A 19721-nucleotide genomic window follows, 5' to 3' on the forward strand; every position below is an offset into this window, starting at 1 on the left:
TTCCAGCCAGACCCCCCTATACCCTCACGCCTGGGGCCGTGCAGCGTGGCCAGACGCAGAAGCACGCAGCCCAGCACGCGGCCGTGTCTGCCCAGCCCCTGGGGCGGTGCGCCAGCCCTCTGGGTCTGTTCCAAGTTGGAGCCTCTCACGTGAGGCCCAATGTGTCATTTCCAAACAGAAGGAATCTAGCTCCTTCGCAGCAGGGAGGAAGAGCAGGGTGAGGGGAAGGGAGGGAGGGAGGGAGCGTGGGCATGTGCAGGGGGCAGGGCGAGTGTGTGAGGCAAGCAGGCATGTGAATGCCGGGGAGTGTGTGTTGGGGCATGGTGCACATAGGTTGGGGGCTCGAGGGCTGGGGTGGGGGAAGGAGCCCCGGGAAACAGTGTGCCTTTGTGAGGGTGTGTGTGTGTGTGTGTGTGTGTGTGTGTGTGTGTGCCGCTGAGTCTGTGTGCAGTGGGTGTGGGTGTTTGTCTCCCTGTATCCGCCTTCTCTCCCGTTCTGGACTTTTAGCCTTGCTGGGCTCCTTTTCCCCATGTCCAACGCCCTCCCTCTCGGGGCTCGGATGAGGTGCCCTAGTGGAGGAGGGGGGCACACTCCAGGAGCCTAGTCCAACCCCAGACGCTGCCTGAGGCTTCCCTCCAGCTCCCCCTCCCTTCCTTTTCTCCCTTTCCTCCCTCCCTCTCTTTCCTCTCCTCCCTCCCCCCCCCCAGGCTGGCGTGCCAGGGGGTGGGACATGCCAATCACTGGCTGTGCCTCTCCGGCTGCCAGCACAGGGCGCAGCTCCCCCCGGGAGCCAGGTGTTTGGGTCCCTGGAGACGCCGCCGGCCCCCGGGGAGGCAGTGGGGCTGAGGACCCTACAGACCCCTCTCCAGTCCCATGGTGAGTACATTTGGGAGGGCTTGGGAGGGGCTCCACTGAGGTGGGGGCGGGAAAAGCAGGGTCGTGGGAGCAAAGCAGAGACCAGGACTAGAAGGAAATGGGGATGAACCCCAGAGAGAGGAGGGGGCCAAGGAGGGGTCTAGAGGCCAAGGGGGCTCTGTAGCATTGGACATTGGCCACTCCAAACACCCCGTCTCCTGGCTTTGAGCAGATACACCTGATGTTTTTCTGGGGTTCAGCTGGCGGAGGAGATGGAGACCCCCCGTAGGAAACTGGACCTGGAGCCCAGACGGATTAGGCTACCACCTAGCAGGCAGAGGCCCCGGAATCCCAGGGACAGGGTAGAAAGGTCAGGGGGCCAGAGGGCAGCCGTTGCCACCAGCGTCCTGTGGGAGGTCGACCCCCACCCCCGACATTGGGGTGCCAGTCCCAGCACCTCCTCCTCTTCTCCCTCAGGGAACCCCGAATCCTACCACCCCCATCCACCTTCAGCCCCCCCGAGATGGACTGAACCAGGTTGCCGGCCAGACGGACAAGCTGGATGCCAAGGTGGGTGTTAGGCCAAAAGCCAGCAGGAGACCAGGCCCTGAGAACCCCAGGGCTCTCAGGGAACAAATGGGCACATAGAAGGCCACTCCAGCCAGGGAACGTGGCCCTGACGTGTGCAAGGGCCCAGAGGGCCCTCCCTGTGTCCATGGTATCTTGGGCTCCCCCAGGAGCAGGCCTCAGTCCCATGTCCTGATAATGCATGAATACTAATGGGCACCCATGCACCCATCCCGGGACCCCCAGACTCCACAAGGTAGCGATAAGCTGGAGGCCACGAGCTCTGATTCCTGCAGACTCACCCCTGTGAAAGGGGTGGTCAGCTCTCCCTGGGCCATTCAGACAAGGGCTGCTTAGGGGTTCTCGGTGCGAGTGAGAGGGGTTCACCTCCTGCCACAAAACATACCCACAGCTCCACCCAGGCTGACCCAACACCACCCCCCCTCCACCCAACTGGCCGGAAGGAGTCAGATTGTCTCCTACAGCTGGACAGTCTCCTGTCCCTGAGTAATCAGCTGCTCACTGAGCTGTCAGATAAGAGTTAGCTCTCTGCCCCCTGACCTCAGCCACTAGGCACGCTGTGATCGCCACTGCGATACAGAAGGCAGGGGAGGGGCTGGTGAAATGGGGCTGCAGAAGATGTGACTCTGAGGCTTGGAGATCTGAGAACCAGATCCCGAAGTGCAGAGAGGAGTCCAGAGCGTCGAGAAGGGGTTAGGCAGAGGTCACGTCAGACCTGAAAAGGAACCTCCCCATTGCACGCACAGACGGAGAGACTGAGGCTGAGAAAGGAGAAGGGACGTGCTTATGGTCACAGAAAGGATATCTAGGGGTCTTCTTGGGCCGGGACCCCTTTTCCTCGCCCTCAGCGCAACGCTGCCCTCCCACCTCCCTGCGCAAGACAATGGGGGTGCGGGAGCAGCAAGCTCTATGAGGCAGGAGCTTGGGCTCTGGAGGGGAGGGCGGGCGGGGAGAGGTGGGTGAGTATCTCGCTGGGTTTCTGCTCTGCTGTGATGCCATGGTGATGCTTAGAAGGATGGGGGAGGGAGGGAGAGCGAAGAAAGGAAATGGGGAGGAGAACGCAAGGACTGAAGCGCAGGGGGCAAGTGGAGCCGGAGATGAGGGGTGGAGCACTTCTGATGCTACCTTGGCAAAGTGACATCCAGGGCCCAGCCTGCTGACTGTCTGGCTCTGGCCATGGTGTGGCTAAAGTCGGGCAACTGGTTAAAGTCCATTAGCAGTGAGCGTGTTTGGCAGTAATTCAAGGGCTGACGCTCCTCTTCCGGCTCAGCAGCACATTTATGAGCATTTAACTGATGGCTGCTGCTCTCCCCAGGGCTAGTTGGCACTCCCCGTGGTGACTGTCGAGCCTGAAGATGGGGCAAATTGTATGTGTTGACCCCCTGATTCCCGAGGCCAGGCATCAGAGGTAGGAGTTTGGGCACCTGTAACGGGTTGAGAGCTACCTTCAGAGAAAAGTTAACCCAGGGGGAGAGAGCCGCCTCTGGGAGGCTAGGCTGGCTTCTGCAGCAGAAGGGACCAGGCAGGAGTTCTGCCCCGAGGAACACCGTCCTCGCTGCACACGTGAAGTCCCACAAGCCCAGCCCCAGAGGCCCCACCTCGTGTCCCCTTCTCCCCAGTATTACCCGTTCTCTCCAGTCAGGGATCTTGCAGCTTTCCCAGCCCAGGATCCCAAGATGGCTTCACGCCTCCCTCCTGAATCTCTTCCCCAGCACCTTTTCCTTCTCTGTCTCCCCTTCTCTACAACCTGGCCCGTGGTTAAGAGTCAGGCAGCCCAAGTCTTCAGGAATCCCTCTCCCCAACAATCGCCCCTGACCTTCCCCTTCCTCTCGCCAGCCAGATCCCCAGCCCCTGGGGATTGGTCCAAGGCTCTGGCGGTCAACAGTCTGGGCAGCTGTTCTGGAGGCTCTGACCTCATCCCTTAACTCTTTGAGCCCAGGCTGACTTTTTCCTCTCCCAACACTAACAGGCCCCAACCCACACCCGTGCCTGTCCTGTTTCCCCGCAGCAGGTGCGTCAGGCATCCCTTCGTACATTTTACAGACGAGGACGCTCTTGGCCATTCTGCTCCCGTGCTCTCAAGCCAGGCGGGGGCCTCACCCAGGAGATAGAGAGCCGGCAAGTGAGGGGATGCAAGAAATGGAAGGAGCAAGGAGTCCGTGCTCTAGAGCCTGACCCCTGTGGATTCATGCTCGTGCCCCTGGGCCTGAAGTCAAACAGGAGGACCTTACGTACATATTCATGCATTTATTCCACAAATATTTGTTGAGCAACTCCGTGTGCCAAGCACTAGGATAAAGCAGAGAATGAGGCAGACACAGCCCCTACCCTGCCTCTCTGAGAGCAATGGCTAGACCTCCCCCCTCCCACAGCGCTGTCATCATACATCACGCAGATGGACCACAGACACTGTCACAAATGCACACATGCGTGCGCGCACGCACACACACACACACACACACACACACAGAGGCCAGATTCTAAAGGAAGGACTGATTCCTCACTGACTCAGACTGTGGGTTGGCCAAGCCAGTGAAGGTGGGCGAGGAGGCTGTCAAGTTCACCATTGCCACAAGGGCAGTTTAGAGTAGGCAGGGGTCCAAGAGGTTCATCTTGGAAGCAGACTGCCTGGGTCTAAATCCTGGTTCATCACTGATGAACCGTAAGATCCTTAAGGTCTCAAAGCCTCAGATGCCCCTTCCACAAATAGAGGATAATAAAATGTGCTTCACAAGGAGTTGAAACTGATCAATTAAATCCTGAATATAATCTTTAGAGCCATGGTCTGGTGTATGATAGGCAGTTGGTAAATTTGAGTTGCTATGATATGTTAATGATATTATTAAAAGCTCCCAACAGGGGCATCTGGGTGGCTCAGCCAGTTGGGCATCCGACTTCGGCTCAAGTCATGATCTCATGGTTCATGGGTTCGAGCCCCGCATCGGGCTCTGTGCTGACAGCTGAGCCTGGAGCCTGTTTTGCATTCTGTGTCTCCCTCTCTCTCTGCCCCTCCCGCACTCATGCTCTGTTTCTGCCTCAATAATAAATAAACATAAACTAAGTAAAAAAAAAAAAGCTCCAAATAATCTTTATCAGGAGGCCACGGTCCCAAGAGAAAAGGACCTCCCTGCTTCCTTGTCCCCTTCCAGTGCCCCAGACGTGACACCCTCAGAGGACGAGTCCCAACCCATCTCCACAAAGCTACAGACTCACCCCCACCATGTCCTAGTCTCACTCAGCAATGCACACACCCTCACACACACACAGTCATCCTACAGAAGGGTTACCAGGGTGGAAAGTGACTTGCCCAAAGTCACACAGCAGGGACCAGAGGAGGCAAATCACTGTCCAAGAGAGGTTTGGGGGTAGACCCTTGCTTCTTGATTGTGGAGGAAAGGCGGAGTTATTGACGGCTCTGCTCTTGGGCCCAGGGGCTCAGAAGATCCAGGAAGTGGCAAGAATCAGGATCTAGTTCCCCAGAACTGCTACCCTTCTCCTTCCCCCGGTTGTCCCAGATGGGAGGCCTTAGGCCCTCCAGCTCATAAGTGGGGCATAGACGAGTCTGCCACGTGGAAAGAATGAAGGCTCTGGAGCACATAGGCCCAGGGCAGAATCCCAGCTCCACTGCTTCCTCTGAGATCGTCAGCAAGCCACTTAGCCCCCTGAGGCTCAGCGTCTTCATCTGTGAAATAAGGATAAGAACTCTCATTGGGGTGCCCTATGGATTAAATGAAATGATATCATACATTAAGTGCCTGGTATGCAAGAGGTGATTAACGTATGCAAGAGGTGCTTAGTTATGGTGGTTATCAATGTGGCTATTTTTTCTTAAGGTTTTTTTTTTTTAAGCAATCTCTACATCCATATGGGGCTTGAACTCATGACCCAGACGTCAAGAGTCTCAAGCTCTTGCAGGCGAGCCAGCCAGGTGCCTCATCCGTGTGGCCTTTACAATAAGCAGGGCCCGGGGGCGGGGCGGGGGGGGAGGTTGGGGGGGAGTACTTCCAGCCATTAAGGAGAGGGACTGCCATTCAGCCTCATCATTTCCAACAGTCATTTCTCATAGTTCCCCTATTCTGAAACCGTTTTTAAAACTCATCAAAGCTATAGCTAACTTTAACAAGAGCTTGTGATGGTCAGAGGTTGCCACGTTTCAACCACAAGTAGATGTGATTCCAGCCCCAACTGGGAGAACCTAAGTGAGCCTTCAGCCTCTACAGCCTCCACTCAAGGACTTGGGTCCTTTCTGTTTAGAGTCTTGAGATGTTGATTTCAGGGCCCTGTAAAATCTCCCCACATGCCAGGCTGGTTCAGCTCTCTACTGTACAAGTGAGCAATCTGAGGGGCACTTGGCTGGTTCAGGTGGTAGAGCATGTGATTCTTGATTTTTCGTGATTGTGAATTCGAGCCCTACATTGGGCATAGAGCTTAAATAAAAAAATAATAATAAAAAATAGGTGTGCCTGGGTGGCTCAGTCAGTTAAGCATCCGACTTCAGCTCAGGTCATGATCTCCCGGGCCATGAATGCGAGTACCACATCAGACTCGGTGTGGGCAGCTCAGAGCCTAGAGCCTGCCTCAGATTCTGTGTCTCCCTCTCTCTCTGCCCTCTCCCTCTGACACTCTGTCTCTCTCTGTCTCTGAAAAATGAATAAACCTCAAAAAATGTTTAAAAGTAAATAAATAATAAATTTTTAAAAAGAAAGAAAGAGGAAAAAACAGATGAGTAATCTGGGCCCAAGAGAAGGGCTATGCCTGGATCTGGAGGCCAAAGGGCACAGCAAGAGGTGGCTGGGCGGTGGATCGGAATGAGGAGTCAGGAATAATAACAGAGAGGCGCTTTGGATGCTGTTAGCCCCATCAGCTGGCAGTGTAGGTTGGCCAGGGAAGGAAGGGTTAAATGATTGCTAATGATCAGACAGCTAGGAAGAGGCAGTTTTGAGAGAGGACACACAAAATAACTCACTAATCAACGTAAATAATATTGTAATGTAACATTTTAAAAATTCACATAGAAAAAAAAAAAGGAGCAAACTACAGCCCATGGGCAGGCCGTCTGTTTTTGTAAATAAAGTTTCATTGGAACCAGGGCCAGGATCACGGTGAGTCATGGGTGATAGGATTGTGTGTGTAAGTACAGGGTTGGATCCTGCCTTTGTTTAAAATTTGAGTCAGGGGCATCTGGGGGGTTCAGTCAGTTAAGGCTCAGGTCATGATCTTCTGGTTTATGAGTTCGAGCCCCACATCGGGCTCTGTGCACACAGCTCAGAGCCTGCTTGAGATCTTCTGTCTCCCTCTCTCTCTGGTATTCCCAAACTTGTACTCTCTCTCTAAAAAATAAGTAAACAATGGGGTGCCTGGGTGGCTCAGTCAGTTGAGTGTCTGACTTCGGCTCAGGTCATGACTTTGCAGTTCATGAGTTCGAGCCCCATGTCAGGCTCTGTGTTGACAGCTCAGATCCTGGAGCCTGCTTCAGATTCTGTGTCTCCCTCTCTCTCTCTGCCCTTCCCCACCTTGTGCTCTGTCTGTCTCTCTCAAAAATAAATAAATATTTTTAAATGTTTAATAAACAAATAAATATTAAAAATAATAACTGAAAATAACATATTTTTTAATTAAATTAAAAAATAAAATTTTGTTCATAATGGATTTTTTTTGCATCAATTTCCTTTTTTTTTTTTCCTAATATCTACACCCAACATGGGGCCCTAACTCCCAACCCTGAGATCAAGAATCTCATGCTCTTCTAACTGGGCCAACCAGGCCTTTAAATATTGCATTAAAATATTGTTTTCTTTTTTTTTAATTTTTTAAAATGTTTTATTTATTTCTGAGAGAGAGAGAGAGAGAGACAGCGTGAGCAGGGGAGGGTCAGAGAGAGAGGGAGATACAGAATCTGAAACAGGCTCCAGGCTCTGAGCTGGCTGTCAGCACAGAGCCTGACGAGGGGCTCGAACCCACGGACCGTGAGATCATGAACTGAGCAGAAGTCAAATGCCCAACCGACTGAGCCACCCAGGCGCCCCTGAAATACTGTTTTCTTGATCAGTGAGTCTGGGGGCCCCTCAGATTTTGCAGCCAAAGCAAATCTGGCTCACTCACTTCCCCCTAGGACTAGCCTTCTGTGGTATAGGATCGGATCCAACAGTGGTGGGCTTGGTACAGCGTTGAAGGCTGCACCGAGCTGGGGCAGACGGGAGGCCCCTGCGCCTGCCCAGGGTGCGGCCTCTGAGGCCAGCAGACTCCTCTCGTCTGACAGCCTTTTCAGGCGGCGGCCCAGGAAACCACTGAGGGCTACAGAGCTGCCCTCAAAGCACCGGAGGTTGAGGGGTCCGGGGAGGGAGGCGGCACGCAGGCGAGGAGCCATGAGACTTTGGGTTACACAGTGCCTTCTTCCCCCTTTTCTCCGGGCCTCAGTTGCTCCATTTGTGCAATGGGCACTACATAGCACTGAGTTCAGACCAGGGGGCCAAGAGTCACGCAGGGGCAATCTGGCACAGGCGGTGGCATCCACCAGCACCTCGCCAGGGAAAGCCCCAGCATTCACAGTCCCATCCCAGCCTCCAGCCCAGCACCTGACTTTGGTGACGGGAACAGGATGCAGCGGGACTCACTAAGCAAGACAAATACTATTTTAGCATAGTACTTTCAAAATTCAAGGGGTGCCTGGGCTGCCTCAGTCGGTTCAGCGTGCAACTCTTGAACCCCAGGGTCATGATGAGTTCAAGCCTCACGTTGGGCTTGGGCGTAAAGCCTACTTAAAAAAAAATAAAATAAATATGGGGCGCCTGGGTGGCTCAGTTGGGTAAGCGTCCGACTTCGGCTCAGGTCATGATCTCACGGTTTGTGGGTTCGAGCCCCGTGTTGGGCTCTGTGCTGACCGCTCAGAGCCTAGAGCCTGCTTCAGATACAGTGTCTGCCTCTCTCTCTGACCCTCCCCTGCTCATACCGTCTCTCTCTCAGAAATAAATAAAACATTGAAAGATCTTTTAAAAGAAATAAAAAATTAAATTAAATAAATAAAATTAAATAAAACAAAATAAAATAAAATTCAAATTGGCAGGGCACCTTGCCACCTCAGTCAGTAAAGCATGCAACTCTTTTTTTTAATAATTTATTTATTTTTTAATTTCCATCCAAGTTAGTGTAGAGCATGTGACTCTTGATCGCGAGGCTGTGAGTTTGAGCCCCATGTTGGATGTAGAGATAAATAGATAGATAGATAGATAGATAGATAGATAGATAGATAGATGGATAGATAGATAAAATTTTTTTAAATAACATTTTAATTGGCAAACTATGACCTCCAGGCCAGCCATCAGTTTTTTCTTTTTTTTTCAAAAAAACTTTTTTTTTTAATTTCTAGGAGAGAGAGAGAGAGACAGTGTGAGCAGGGGAGAGTCAGAGAGAGAGGGAGATACAGAATCTGAAACAGGCTCCAGGCTCTGAGCTAGCTGTCAGCACAGAGCCAGACGCGGGGCTCGAACCCACGAACCGCGAGATCATGACCTAAGCGAAAGTCAGACGCTTAACCGACTAAGCCACCCAGGCGCCCCTTATAAATAAATGTTTCATTGGAACAAACTGCTTGGGCTCAAATCTTGGTTCCTACCTTACCCGTCTGATCTTGTGCTAGTTCTGTTGCTTTTCTCAGCCTCAGTTTCTTCATCTGGGAAATGGAGAGAAGAGCAATCCCCAGGCCAAAGATTCCCTCTTCAGATTAAATCCAATAATGCACATAAGCCCTTTGAGCAATGACTGCCCCTCAGGGGACACTAAATCACAGCAATGGTCATTGTTATTATTAGTTGCTATTGTCATAGTATTCGAATTTTTTTTAATTTTTTTGTTTATTTATTTTGAGGGGGGCCAGGGAGGGGCAGCCAGGGAGGGAGAGAGAGAATCCTAAGAGGGCTCTGCGCTGTCAGCACAGAGCCTGACTTAGGGCTCAATCCCATGAACTATGAGATCATGCCCTGAGCAGAAACCAAGAGTCGGATGCTTAACTGAATTAAGGCACTCCTAGAATGTTTTTAAGTGTATTTATTTAAGTGATCTCTATGCCCAACGGAGGGCTCAAACTCATGACCCAGAGATCAAGAGCCACCTCCTCTACCAACTGAGCCAGCCAGGTGCCCCAGGAAATGTTTAAATAAGAAGCAGACATTCATGGGGGGAGTCAACATGGGTACACATGCTAAGAGTCCACAGGCATCTAGTGCCCACCGTGTGCTAGGCCTATTCTGTGCATTCCGCATCTGTGCACCCATTTAAGCCTCACAATAATTCCTCACTTTATTGGCAAGAGACTAGTGTCATTCCCGTTTTCAGCTGAAGACCGAGGCACATGGCAATGATACCACTAGCAGGGATCACATACCCCGTAAGTGTGTCACCTGGATTCAAATGCAGGCAGTCTGGCTCCAGAGTCCAGGCCCCTCCACTATGATGCTCCATGTCCCCCTGATGGGCACACTGCCCCAGACACACAACCACATGCTGACAGCCTTTTACTCATTCTGTCACACTCCAAACTGCCATCCTGAGAGTCCCTCTTACACACCGGTTTACCATGACCGGTAGAGATGACCTCAGCCATGCACGCTTGGTCACACGTTGTGACTGCCATCTACCCCAAGGCCACCTATCATGCATCAACCTCCTCACAGCCACAGCACACTAGTCTCTCTGTCACAGAACAGCTCCCGAGGAACCAGGGCTTGATGGACCCCTGCCCAACGTCTCTCCCTTGGAATTTTTCTTTCCTTTTTTTTTTTTTTTTAATGTTTATTTTTGAGAGAGTGAGCACATGCATGCATGGGGGAGGGGCAGAGAAAGAGAGAGAGACAGGGGATCTGAAGCAGGCTCTGTGCTGACAGCAGAGAGCCAGATACAGGGCTCGAAACCACAAACCAAGTGATCATGATCTGAGCCGAAGTCAGATACTTAACCAACTGAGCCACCCATGTGTCCTGGAATTTTTCCAGTGATACTGTCCCTGAGGCCATAGCTGCAGGTGGGAGGACACTCTAACTCTTTGATGGACAGATGGACACCTGAGCCCCAGAACAGGAAGGAACCAGCCAAAACATACAGCAGCAAGGCCACTGCTGAGCTGCGGGGGCCTCCTGCCCAGCCAGTAGATTCCTGAGGGACCCGGCTTTTCCCTTCACCCACCTTTAGTGCCTGGGCTGGACTTCAGGCTCCAGAAAAATGTGGGGCACCTTCCCTTTGCCTTTGCTGCCCCTCACACTAAGTTTGGACTTAGGAACAAAGCAGGGAGATTGAAGGGGCCTCTCATGCCTCATCTGGGCCAGATCCCTGCCCACCTGGGAGCTGAGGTCCCTCCCACCCCCCGTCGCTGTTGAGTGCTTTCACTCCAGGCTTTCTACCACCAGGCCCCGCACAACTTACCCGGCTGCCCTCATGGAGGGTCTGATCCAGCTTCAAACGCCGCCCTCCTTCTCTCTCTCTCTGTATCTCTCTCTGTCTCCATCACAGGCACACACACAGACACACACACGCACAGGGAAACATGCAGACACAGTAACATACACCTCTTTCCCCTTATCTTCCTCCCCCGCCTTCCCATCTTATTCGATGGAAGAATCCCACTGAAGGTCCAAATGCTCAGAGAAAGGACAAGTGGGTCCTAATCATACTCACCTCCTCGGTCGCTGGGGCCAGGTCTTGGAGCTGCTCAGAGCCACGGTTGCCTCAGCGAAGTGGGGATCATAAGGGACCTGCCTCCCAGAGACGTACAACAGTTAAATTAGATAATTCAATTAAGCGCTCAGTGCTGTGTCTGGCTTGTAGTAACTCCCTAGTAAATGAGAGCTTTAATAAAATTGAGTGAAGTGCTTTGAAAAGTTGGCAGTAGTGTATACAAAGCGGGTCTCCCAACTCCTGCCACATGAGTTAAGCAAGACGGGAATTAGTGGCAATTCCCCGATGAGAAAATTGAGGCTCGGAGTCTGAGGGGGGGCTCCGATCTCTGCATGCCAACCCTCCTCCCCCCAGTGCCGCTGGCACATCCAGTCGTGGCTGGGTAGGTGCGTTATAAATGACTCTGCGGGGCCACCAGTAAGCAAGGGGGTGGTATCTTGCCTAAAGATCTGAGAAGACAGAGGCTGTGTTCCCAGCACCTTGCACTCCGAGCTGTCAGAGATGACTGGCAGCCCAACCAAAGGCTGTGTCCTCTCTTTACAGGTGATGACCTCCCCCTGAGGAAGCCCTGTAGTGTGATTAGAGGGCCCAGCCCCACCCGGCCGACATGAATACCTCGGCCCCACCCGCCGTCAGCCCCAACATCACGGTTCTGGCACCGGGAAAGGGTCCCTGGCAAGTGGCCTTCATTGGGATCACCACGGGCCTCCTGTCCCTGGCCACAGTGACGGGCAACCTGCTGGTCCTCATCTCCTTCAAGGTCAACACTGAGCTCAAGACAGTCAACAACTACTTCCTGCTCAGCCTGGCCTGTGCTGACCTCATCATCGGTACCTTCTCCATGAACCTCTATACCACATACTTGCTCATGGGCCACTGGGCTCTGGGCACCCTGGCCTGCGACCTCTGGCTGGCCCTGGACTACGTGGCTAGCAATGCCTCCGTCATGAACCTGCTGCTCATCAGTTTTGACCGCTACTTCTCCGTGACCCGGCCCCTGAGCTATCGAGCCAAGCGCACGCCCCGCCGGGCGGCCCTGATGATCGGCCTGGCCTGGCTGGTTTCCTTCGTCCTCTGGGCCCCCGCCATTCTCTTCTGGCAGTATCTGGTAGGGGAGCGGACAGTGCTGGCCGGGCAGTGCTACATCCAGTTCCTCTCCCAACCCATCATCACCTTTGGCACAGCCATGGCCGCCTTCTACCTCCCCGTCACGGTCATGTGCACGCTCTACTGGCGCATCTACCGGGAGACGGAGAACCGGGCCCGGGAGCTGGCGGCCCTGCAGGGCTCCGAGACGCCTGGTAAGGGGGGCGGCAGCAGCAGCAGCTCAGAGCGGTCCCAGCGGGGGACTGAGGGCTCCCCAGAGACCCCTCCAGGGCGCTGCTGTCGCTGCTGCCGGGCCCCCCGGCTGCTGCAGGCCTACAGCTGGAAGGAAGAAGAGGAAGAAGATGAAGGCTCCATGGAGTCCCTCACGTCCTCAGAGGGTGAGGAGCCTGGCTCTGAGGTGGTGATCAAGATGCCCATGGTGGACCCCGAGGCGCAGGCCCCCGCCAAGCAGCCCCCCCGGAGCTCTCCCAACACAGTCAAGAGGCCGACCCGGAAGGGGCGCGAGCGAGCAGGCAAAGGCCAGAAGCCCCGTGGGAAGGAGCAGCTGGCCAAGCGGAAGACCTTCTCGTTGGTCAAGGAGAAGAAGGCGGCTCGGACCCTGAGCGCCATTCTGCTGGCCTTCATCCTCACCTGGACACCATACAACATCATGGTGCTGGTGTCCACTTTCTGCAAGAACTGTGTTCCCGAGACCCTGTGGGAGCTGGGCTACTGGCTGTGCTACGTCAACAGCACCATCAACCCCATGTGCTACGCACTCTGCAACAAAGCCTTCCGGGACACCTTCCGCCTGCTGCTGCTCTGCCGCTGGGAAAAACGTCGCTGGCGCAAGATCCCCAAGCGCCCCGGCTCCGTGCACCGCACCCCCTCCCGGCAATGCTGAGGGCCCCTCGCCTGCGCCCCGCCACCCCAGTCCAGTCCCCGGGAGGGCCGGGGAGGAAGCGGGCAGGGGATGCGACCTCAGACCCAGGGCCCTGCTCAGCCTTCACCGGGCTTCGCAGGCCCCTAGGTCACCTTCCCGGACAGCCCAGACAGACCCTGCCAACTTTCCAAACTTCGCCCTTCCCAGCTAGGGAATGAACCCGGGGAACTGGTTTTTCTGTTCCCTGCTGGGTGGGAATGGGCTCTTCACCCGGAAGAAGGCTTTGGGGGGGAGGGGGGAGCCGGGAGGAGGCTCCAGGCTTCGGATCCCTTGTTTGCCTTCTGGCAGGAAGTCCTTTAGGGAGCCAGCAGGGCGGGCCAGGAGAAAGAAGGTTTACATTTCAATCATCCCTGGCCGGGGGCTGGCCCGGATTGCGGTGGGAGATGGCACCCCCTGGGGCAACAGCAGGGAACTGACACCCACCACTGAGGGAAAAGCTTGGCTCCTAGGGAGCGGTACCCCCCACCTCCCCCAGCTGGGGATCCCCTCCCTCTGCAGGCAGAACCCACTCTGCGGGGGGCGGGAGGGGGGCTCAGCACACTCTCCAGGATTGTTCAGCCTCCCTGCAAATGTCCCCAGAGCGTCCCTATGTGAGTCACCCCCAAGGCAAAGGTCCAAACATCAGCCAGGACAATGACACCAGAAGAGACCAGATGGGCTAGTCACACACCAAGTCCCGAGGCAGCCGCAGGACCAGGCACCAGGTGTCCTGATTGTCTCACTATGGAGTTTCCCTGGGAGTGAGGGGCAGGGGTCCCTGCTGTCCCGCCCCACACCTATGCCCTCTGCTCCAGAGAAACCCTCCGCCCCTCCCTCCCTGGCTCACAGCCGCCACCTGGACAGGTCTGCTCCATGCAGCTCTAGCCAGGCCTCCCGCATGCTGCCTGCTTCCGGCCGGCCCCACACAGGCCTGGCCCGGCCCACGGGTCCTCTCCTGTGAGCTCCCAGTCCAACCCATGCATGGCCTCCCAGCCGCCCTTATCTCCAGGCCCAGTCTGACCCCACATGTTCTTTCCTTCCATCCTCAGCAAGTGCTGAGTCTGTGAATAAAGCCACGTGACTAGTGGGCGCAACGGGGCCTTCTTCCCTGTGTGGATCCAGGGCCTGGTCTAAACCTGGGGCAGAATGGGACAGGGAGGGCCCAAGAATTGAGGACTGTGAGCCACTGTCCTGGGGCGGCGGGGGGTCCCAGAAGGGGCAGCATTGAGTGGCTGGATCTCCTGACACCTGTGGGCCCCAGCACCCCGGAGTCCCCGGCTCAGGTGAGTGGGGCTGTAATGGGCAGGCCTGGATACTGGAAGTAGGGAGGCCAGGTGGAAGATATTGCCCTTGCCCGTAGCCCAGCATATTTTCTAACAGCTCTGCCGTATGTGGCTATTCCAGGGGCCCCTTATACCCGGGGAGAGCGGAATGGCTCCAAGGCCCCATTTACAGACGGGGACACGAAGGCCCAGTGACCCAGGAGGACTCTTTAGGGTTCCCCTACACAGCAACACTCAGGCTTCCAGATAATTCACAGCCTCCTGACCCCTGGACTACAGAGATGGGGTGCCAGGCCAAAGCACTGCACAAAGGTGACCCTCAGACCAGGTTCTAAGGCATTTCATTGGTGAGAGGAGCCCTAAAGCCTAAAGTAAAGGAAGCTCAGAGCGGGTAGTCCCACAGCATAGAGCAGTGATTCTCAAAGTCTGGTTACCATTGGGAGTCCTCAAGCCCACCCTTAGGTTCAAGGATTCACTAGAAAGGCAACCAGAACTCAGCAAAGCCATCACGCTCATGGTTATATTTTATTACAGTAAAAGAATATAAATTAGGGGCGCCTCGCTGGCTCAGTTGGAGAAGCATTCGGCTCTTGATCTCGGTGTTGTGAGTTCGAGTCCCACATTGGCAATACAGATTACTTAAAATCTTTAAAAAAAAAAAAAAGGATATAAATTAAAATCAGCAAGGGGCGGCTGGGTGGCTCAATCGGTTAAGCATCCGACTTCGGCTCAAGTCATGATCTCACGAGTTTGAGCCCTGTGTCAGGCTCTGTGCTGACAGTCAGCTCAGAGCCTGGAGCCTGCTTCAGATTCCGTACCTCCCTCTCTCTCTGACCCTCCCCTGCTCATGCTGTCTCTCTCTCAGAAATAAATAAAAAATATTTTTAAAAATTTTTAAATAAATACATAAATTAAAATCGGCAAAAGCACATAGGGCAGAGTCCAAAAGAGACCAGGTCAAACTTCGAGGTGTCCTCTCCCAGTGGAGTCATGGGGACAGCACTTAATTCTCCCACGTGTGACAACATGTATGAAGTATTGCCCGCCAGAAAGCTTACCTGAGCATTGAAGTCCAGTATTTCTACTGGCAATTGCTCATGTAAGCATGGCTGACCCTAGTTACTTAGTCTCCAGCCCCTGCAGAGGTTAATCTGACACCACAAGGCCCAAAGCCTCTAGAAAAGCAAAGACACGCTTATCAAGCAGAATATCCCAAGAGTTTAGGGGTGATCTCCCAGGAGCCAGCTAAGGGCCAAACTGTTCTTTGGAATGGGCAGGGTTTGGACAACCCAGACCCCCTGAGTTCATCCTTGAAGGTACAGTTGTCCTGACCAGTAGCAGTAGTATCACCCAGGATCTTTTAGAACTAGAGGTTCGCAGGGTCACCCCAGATTTACTGAATCAGAAACTCTAGCCATGTGCTTCATCGAGCCCTCAGGGTGTTCTGATGCAGGCTGAAGTTGGAGGAATGCTAGCCAGAGGAACGAGGTCCTGGGTGGGGTTAAACATTTGCAGAGAGGGAATGGAAGTTCACCCCACACACAGCTATCGGGACTTCCGGAAGCCTTATTTAAAAAAAAAATTTTCTTTTAATGTTTATTTATTTTTGAGAGAAAGAGGCAGACAGAATGCGAGTGAGGGAGGGGCAGAAAGAGAAGGAGATGCAGAATCGGAACCAAGCAGGCTCCAGGCTCTGAGCTGTCAGCACAAAGCCCAATGTGGGGCTCGAACTCACCAGCCACGATATCATGACCTGAGCCGAGGTCCGATGTTTAACCCACTGAGCCACCAAGGTGCCCCCCTACCCCAAAGCCTTTGGAAAAGAAGCTGCCAATGCTATGGGCAGGGGCAATCCACAGGAAAGGGAGACAGGACAGGCTGGCCAGGAGCACAGCACCGTGAAGAGCGGCCCCAGGACAATGACCCCAGGCCCCTCTCCCTCCAGCACAGCTTTCTGGGAGTCACCTCTAGATTCTGGGAGTGCCCCACCCTCGCCACTGCTCCCTCATGGCCCTGAACCCCCTTTAGGGTTAAACACCCTGCCCTGTGCTGATGGCACTGGAATGGATGTCCCGGTGGCCGAGAGACCCAGGAAGCCAAGGGGTGTTGGGAAAGCACTAGAATCAGATTGGCCTAGAGCCCCCACTGGGAGCCAAGAGTGGGGGGTGGGAAGCAGGGCTGGTATTCACATCAAGAACAGGGCTAGCAGTTCACACTCCGTCCCTGGCCCCAGGCGCAGGTCCCACCTGCCCAAGCCCCCGTCCCCACACAGCCGCCCGCAAGCCTCTTATTTTTAGTGCCCTCACCTCTGCAAGGGGAACGGGTTCCTCGCTGAAGAGTGAAGAGGATGAGACAGACTAACAGGAAAGCACCTCCATGGCTCTGTGAGCGGCGTTACCACAGGACGAGGCTGTTCTCAGGTAAAGGCCAGAAACCAAGCGGTTCCAGACCCACACCTTTCCCTCCACCTGCAGCGGGGGCTTCAGAGTCCAGAGTCCCTTCCCCCACCCCACCCCACAGCCAGGGGGGAAGAAACACGGCTTGAGGGAAAAAGTAGCAGGGGGCAAGCCTGGGTCGGAGGAGGGCATGCAATCCCCGAAGACATCATCCCAGGGCCCTGCAAGCCCCTGCAGCAGGATTCCTTCAGAGCCAGCTGCCAGGAGATGGAGGAAATGGCTCGAGTCTGACAGGAGGCTCAGTGGCTGGACATGGCATCAGTCCACCCCAAACACCGCACACAGACACACACAGACACACACACAGACACAGACACAGACACACACACACACACACACACCACGGAGGGAGTCCTTCTTGGCCCCAGAAACAAGGCTGTCATATGTGAACGAGAAGCAGAGAAAGAATGAGGTGGCTCTGTGAATGTCACCTCCTCCCCTACCAGGTTGGAGTGGGCCCGGGAAAGGGCACTGGTCAGGACTCTCTCCTTGGGGGCTGCCCCCTCCCGGCCTTGCCACCCTGCCATTGTGGTACTTTGGCGCCATCTGCTGGCCACCCAGAGAATAGCCCTGCCGAGAATCACGGCGCTTAGAACCTGCCTGGCTGCTTCCCAGAGAACAGGACCACGGGGCAAATGATAGAGTAGACGGTCTTGGCCACCTTTGCAACTGTCCCCACACCTCGACAGGAAGCCAGGGCCCCGGGAGGATCACTTCGCTTGGCTGTCACGCTAAAACTGTTGAGGCAGGCCCGACCTCTCTCCTGTATGCCAGCTTCACCGGACAAGTAGACTTGGCATCCGGACAGCCCCACATTCTCCAAGTGCCTTTTTTTTTTTTATATAAAGTGTTTTTTTTTAATGTTTTATTTATTTCTAGGAGAGAGAGAGACAGCGTGAGCAGGGGAGGGTCAGAGAGAGAGGGAGTCACAGACTGAAACAGGCTCCAGGCTCTGAGCTGGCAGTCAGCACAGAGCCCGACGCGGGGCTCGAACCCACGAACCGCGAGATCAGGACCCAAGCGAAAGTCGGACGCTCAACCGACTAAGCCACCCAGGCGCCCCTCCAAGTGCCTTTTGAAATCCTCAGTTTCCTTCCTCGCAGGCTGGCTCTGATTTTACAGAACAGCTGCAGACCCAACCAGACATTCAGGCAGTTACCTGCTCACCTTTATAGCACAAAAGCCTTTTGAATGCCAGGTGCCCCACACCAGCCTCAAGCTCCAAAGACTTTGGGGTGATGTCTTTGTTCTCAGCACCCTTGCAACACGCACAAACTGCTCAACTCCAGGAATCTGACTATCACACAAAATAGGCCTGAAAATTACTGTCACTCTTCCATCTGGCCCCTGTACTTCCTTCACCCCAATTCCTGGGGTTCCTGGCCATCACCATGCACTCAGCGCTCCATCCAGAAATCTAGGAATCATCTTGGACTCCTCCTTTTCATTCCCTGTACCCAGCTGGTCAGTCCACCTCCTGAATAGTTCTCAAATTCATCCAGTGCTCTCCATCCCCACTGTCAGCATCCTAGTGCAAGAGCCCCTTAATTTAGGGGTTAACAAACTTTCTCTACAAAGGGCCGGATAGTAAATGTTTTAGGCTCTGTGGACCAAGAGGCAAAATTAAGAACATTATGTAGGTACTTATGTATTATAGTCTCTGTCACAGCTACTCAATTTTTCCATTGTTAGGCAAAAGCAGCCATAACCAATACATAAGCAAATGAACATGGCTGTGTTCCAATAAAACTTTATTTAAATTCCACTGAGATTTGAATTGCACCTAATGTTCACGCGTCACAAAATATTATTCCTCATTTGATTTTTTAAATCTTTTTTTCACCATTTAAAAATGCAAAACCCGTTCTTAACTTACAATGGGCACAAAAACAGGCCAACCAGCTGTAATTTGCCAACCGCCGACTTAATTGATCTCATTCCCATTCATCCTCCATGCTTCGGCCAAAGTGATTTTGCCAAAATATAGAATTGATGCTGCCAATCCCTTGCTGACAACTAGCCAATAGCTTGAGATAAAAATGCAAGCCCCTCAGCCTCCAAAAGCCTTCCATTCAGTGCTTCTTCAGTCTCTTCTGTGACCCCTCACCTCCTAGACCCTACACAGCCCCTGAAATTCTCCTGGTCCTCACACAGACCCCAAGCCCACTCATTCCTGCTTTTCACTCCCTCCAGTTTCTCTGCTTGGAATTTTCTTGCCCCACTAAAAAGGGAAAGGTTCTGTTTCCTTTACATTCTACTCACAAAATTTCTGACACCAAATGTGTGGGATTTTTCCTTCCTGCACCAGCCAATTCTCCAACATTAGCCAGGTGTCCAACAATTGATTCTTCTTTTTTTAAGTCTATTTACTTATTTTGAGAGAGAGTGCGCAAGCAGAGGAGGGGGAGAGAGGAAGAGAGAACCTCAAGCAAGCTCCACACCATCAGCACAGAGCCCAACACAGAGCTCAAACTCACAAACTGTGAGATCATGACCTGAGCCGAAACCAAGGGTCAGACGTTCAACCAACTGACCCACCCAGGTTCCCCCCCCAACAACCGATTCTGACACTACCTGTAGTTAACATCCGATCTCACCGGTGAAGGGCTCAGTGCTATGAGACTCCCCCCTCGTCAGATGCCAACCTCAAGTAGTGGGTCCTGAGGTTACCCACACTGATGTCCGATTTGGCTACAAGTTGGGAATCCCCACGACTCCCTCCTCAGGCTCAATATTCTTGGTTTTTTGTTCAATAATTTGTTCACACACACACAAAAAATTGTTCACAGAGGTCAGACAAATACATTTACTGGTTATGTAATAACTAAAAGAGAATGAACCGATGAACAGCGAGTTCCTAAAGGG

The 19721-nt window shown here is 53.6% G+C and overlaps 1 protein-coding gene across 2 annotated transcripts; it reads left to right on the plus strand.

Moving 5' to 3' along the window:
• The first annotated feature begins 423 nt into the window (after window positions 1–423).
• Window positions 424–14207, plus strand: CHRM1 (cholinergic receptor muscarinic 1). Of its 2 annotated transcripts, XM_039257645.1 has the most exons (3): window positions 424–876; window positions 1333–1425; window positions 11653–14207. In XM_039257645.1, exon 3 carries the CDS (start codon window positions 11717–11719, stop codon window positions 13097–13099), a length of 1383 nt encoding a protein of 460 aa, XP_039113576.1. In that variant the 5' UTR covers window positions 424–876; window positions 1333–1425; window positions 11653–11716; the 3' UTR covers window positions 13100–14207. The 2 variants fall into 2 exon arrangements, with proteins under 2 accessions (XP_039113576.1, XP_039113578.1); XM_039257647.1 differs by lacking the exon at window positions 1333–1425.
• Window positions 14208–19721: the final 5514 nt, after the last annotated feature.

This window comes from Hyaena hyaena, unplaced genomic scaffold (assembly GCF_003009895.1).
Source record: "Hyaena hyaena isolate Hyena2069 unplaced genomic scaffold, ASM300989v1 scaffold_632, whole genome shotgun sequence".
NCBI classification, from domain to species: Eukaryota; Metazoa; Chordata; class Mammalia; order Carnivora; family Hyaenidae; genus Hyaena; species Hyaena hyaena.

Bases quoted from the DNA above. Each gene is read 5' to 3' on its own strand.
- CHRM1 (XM_039257645.1), top strand. From the start codon at position 11,717: ATGAATACCTCGGCCCCACCCGCCGTCAGCCCCAACATCACGGTTCTG.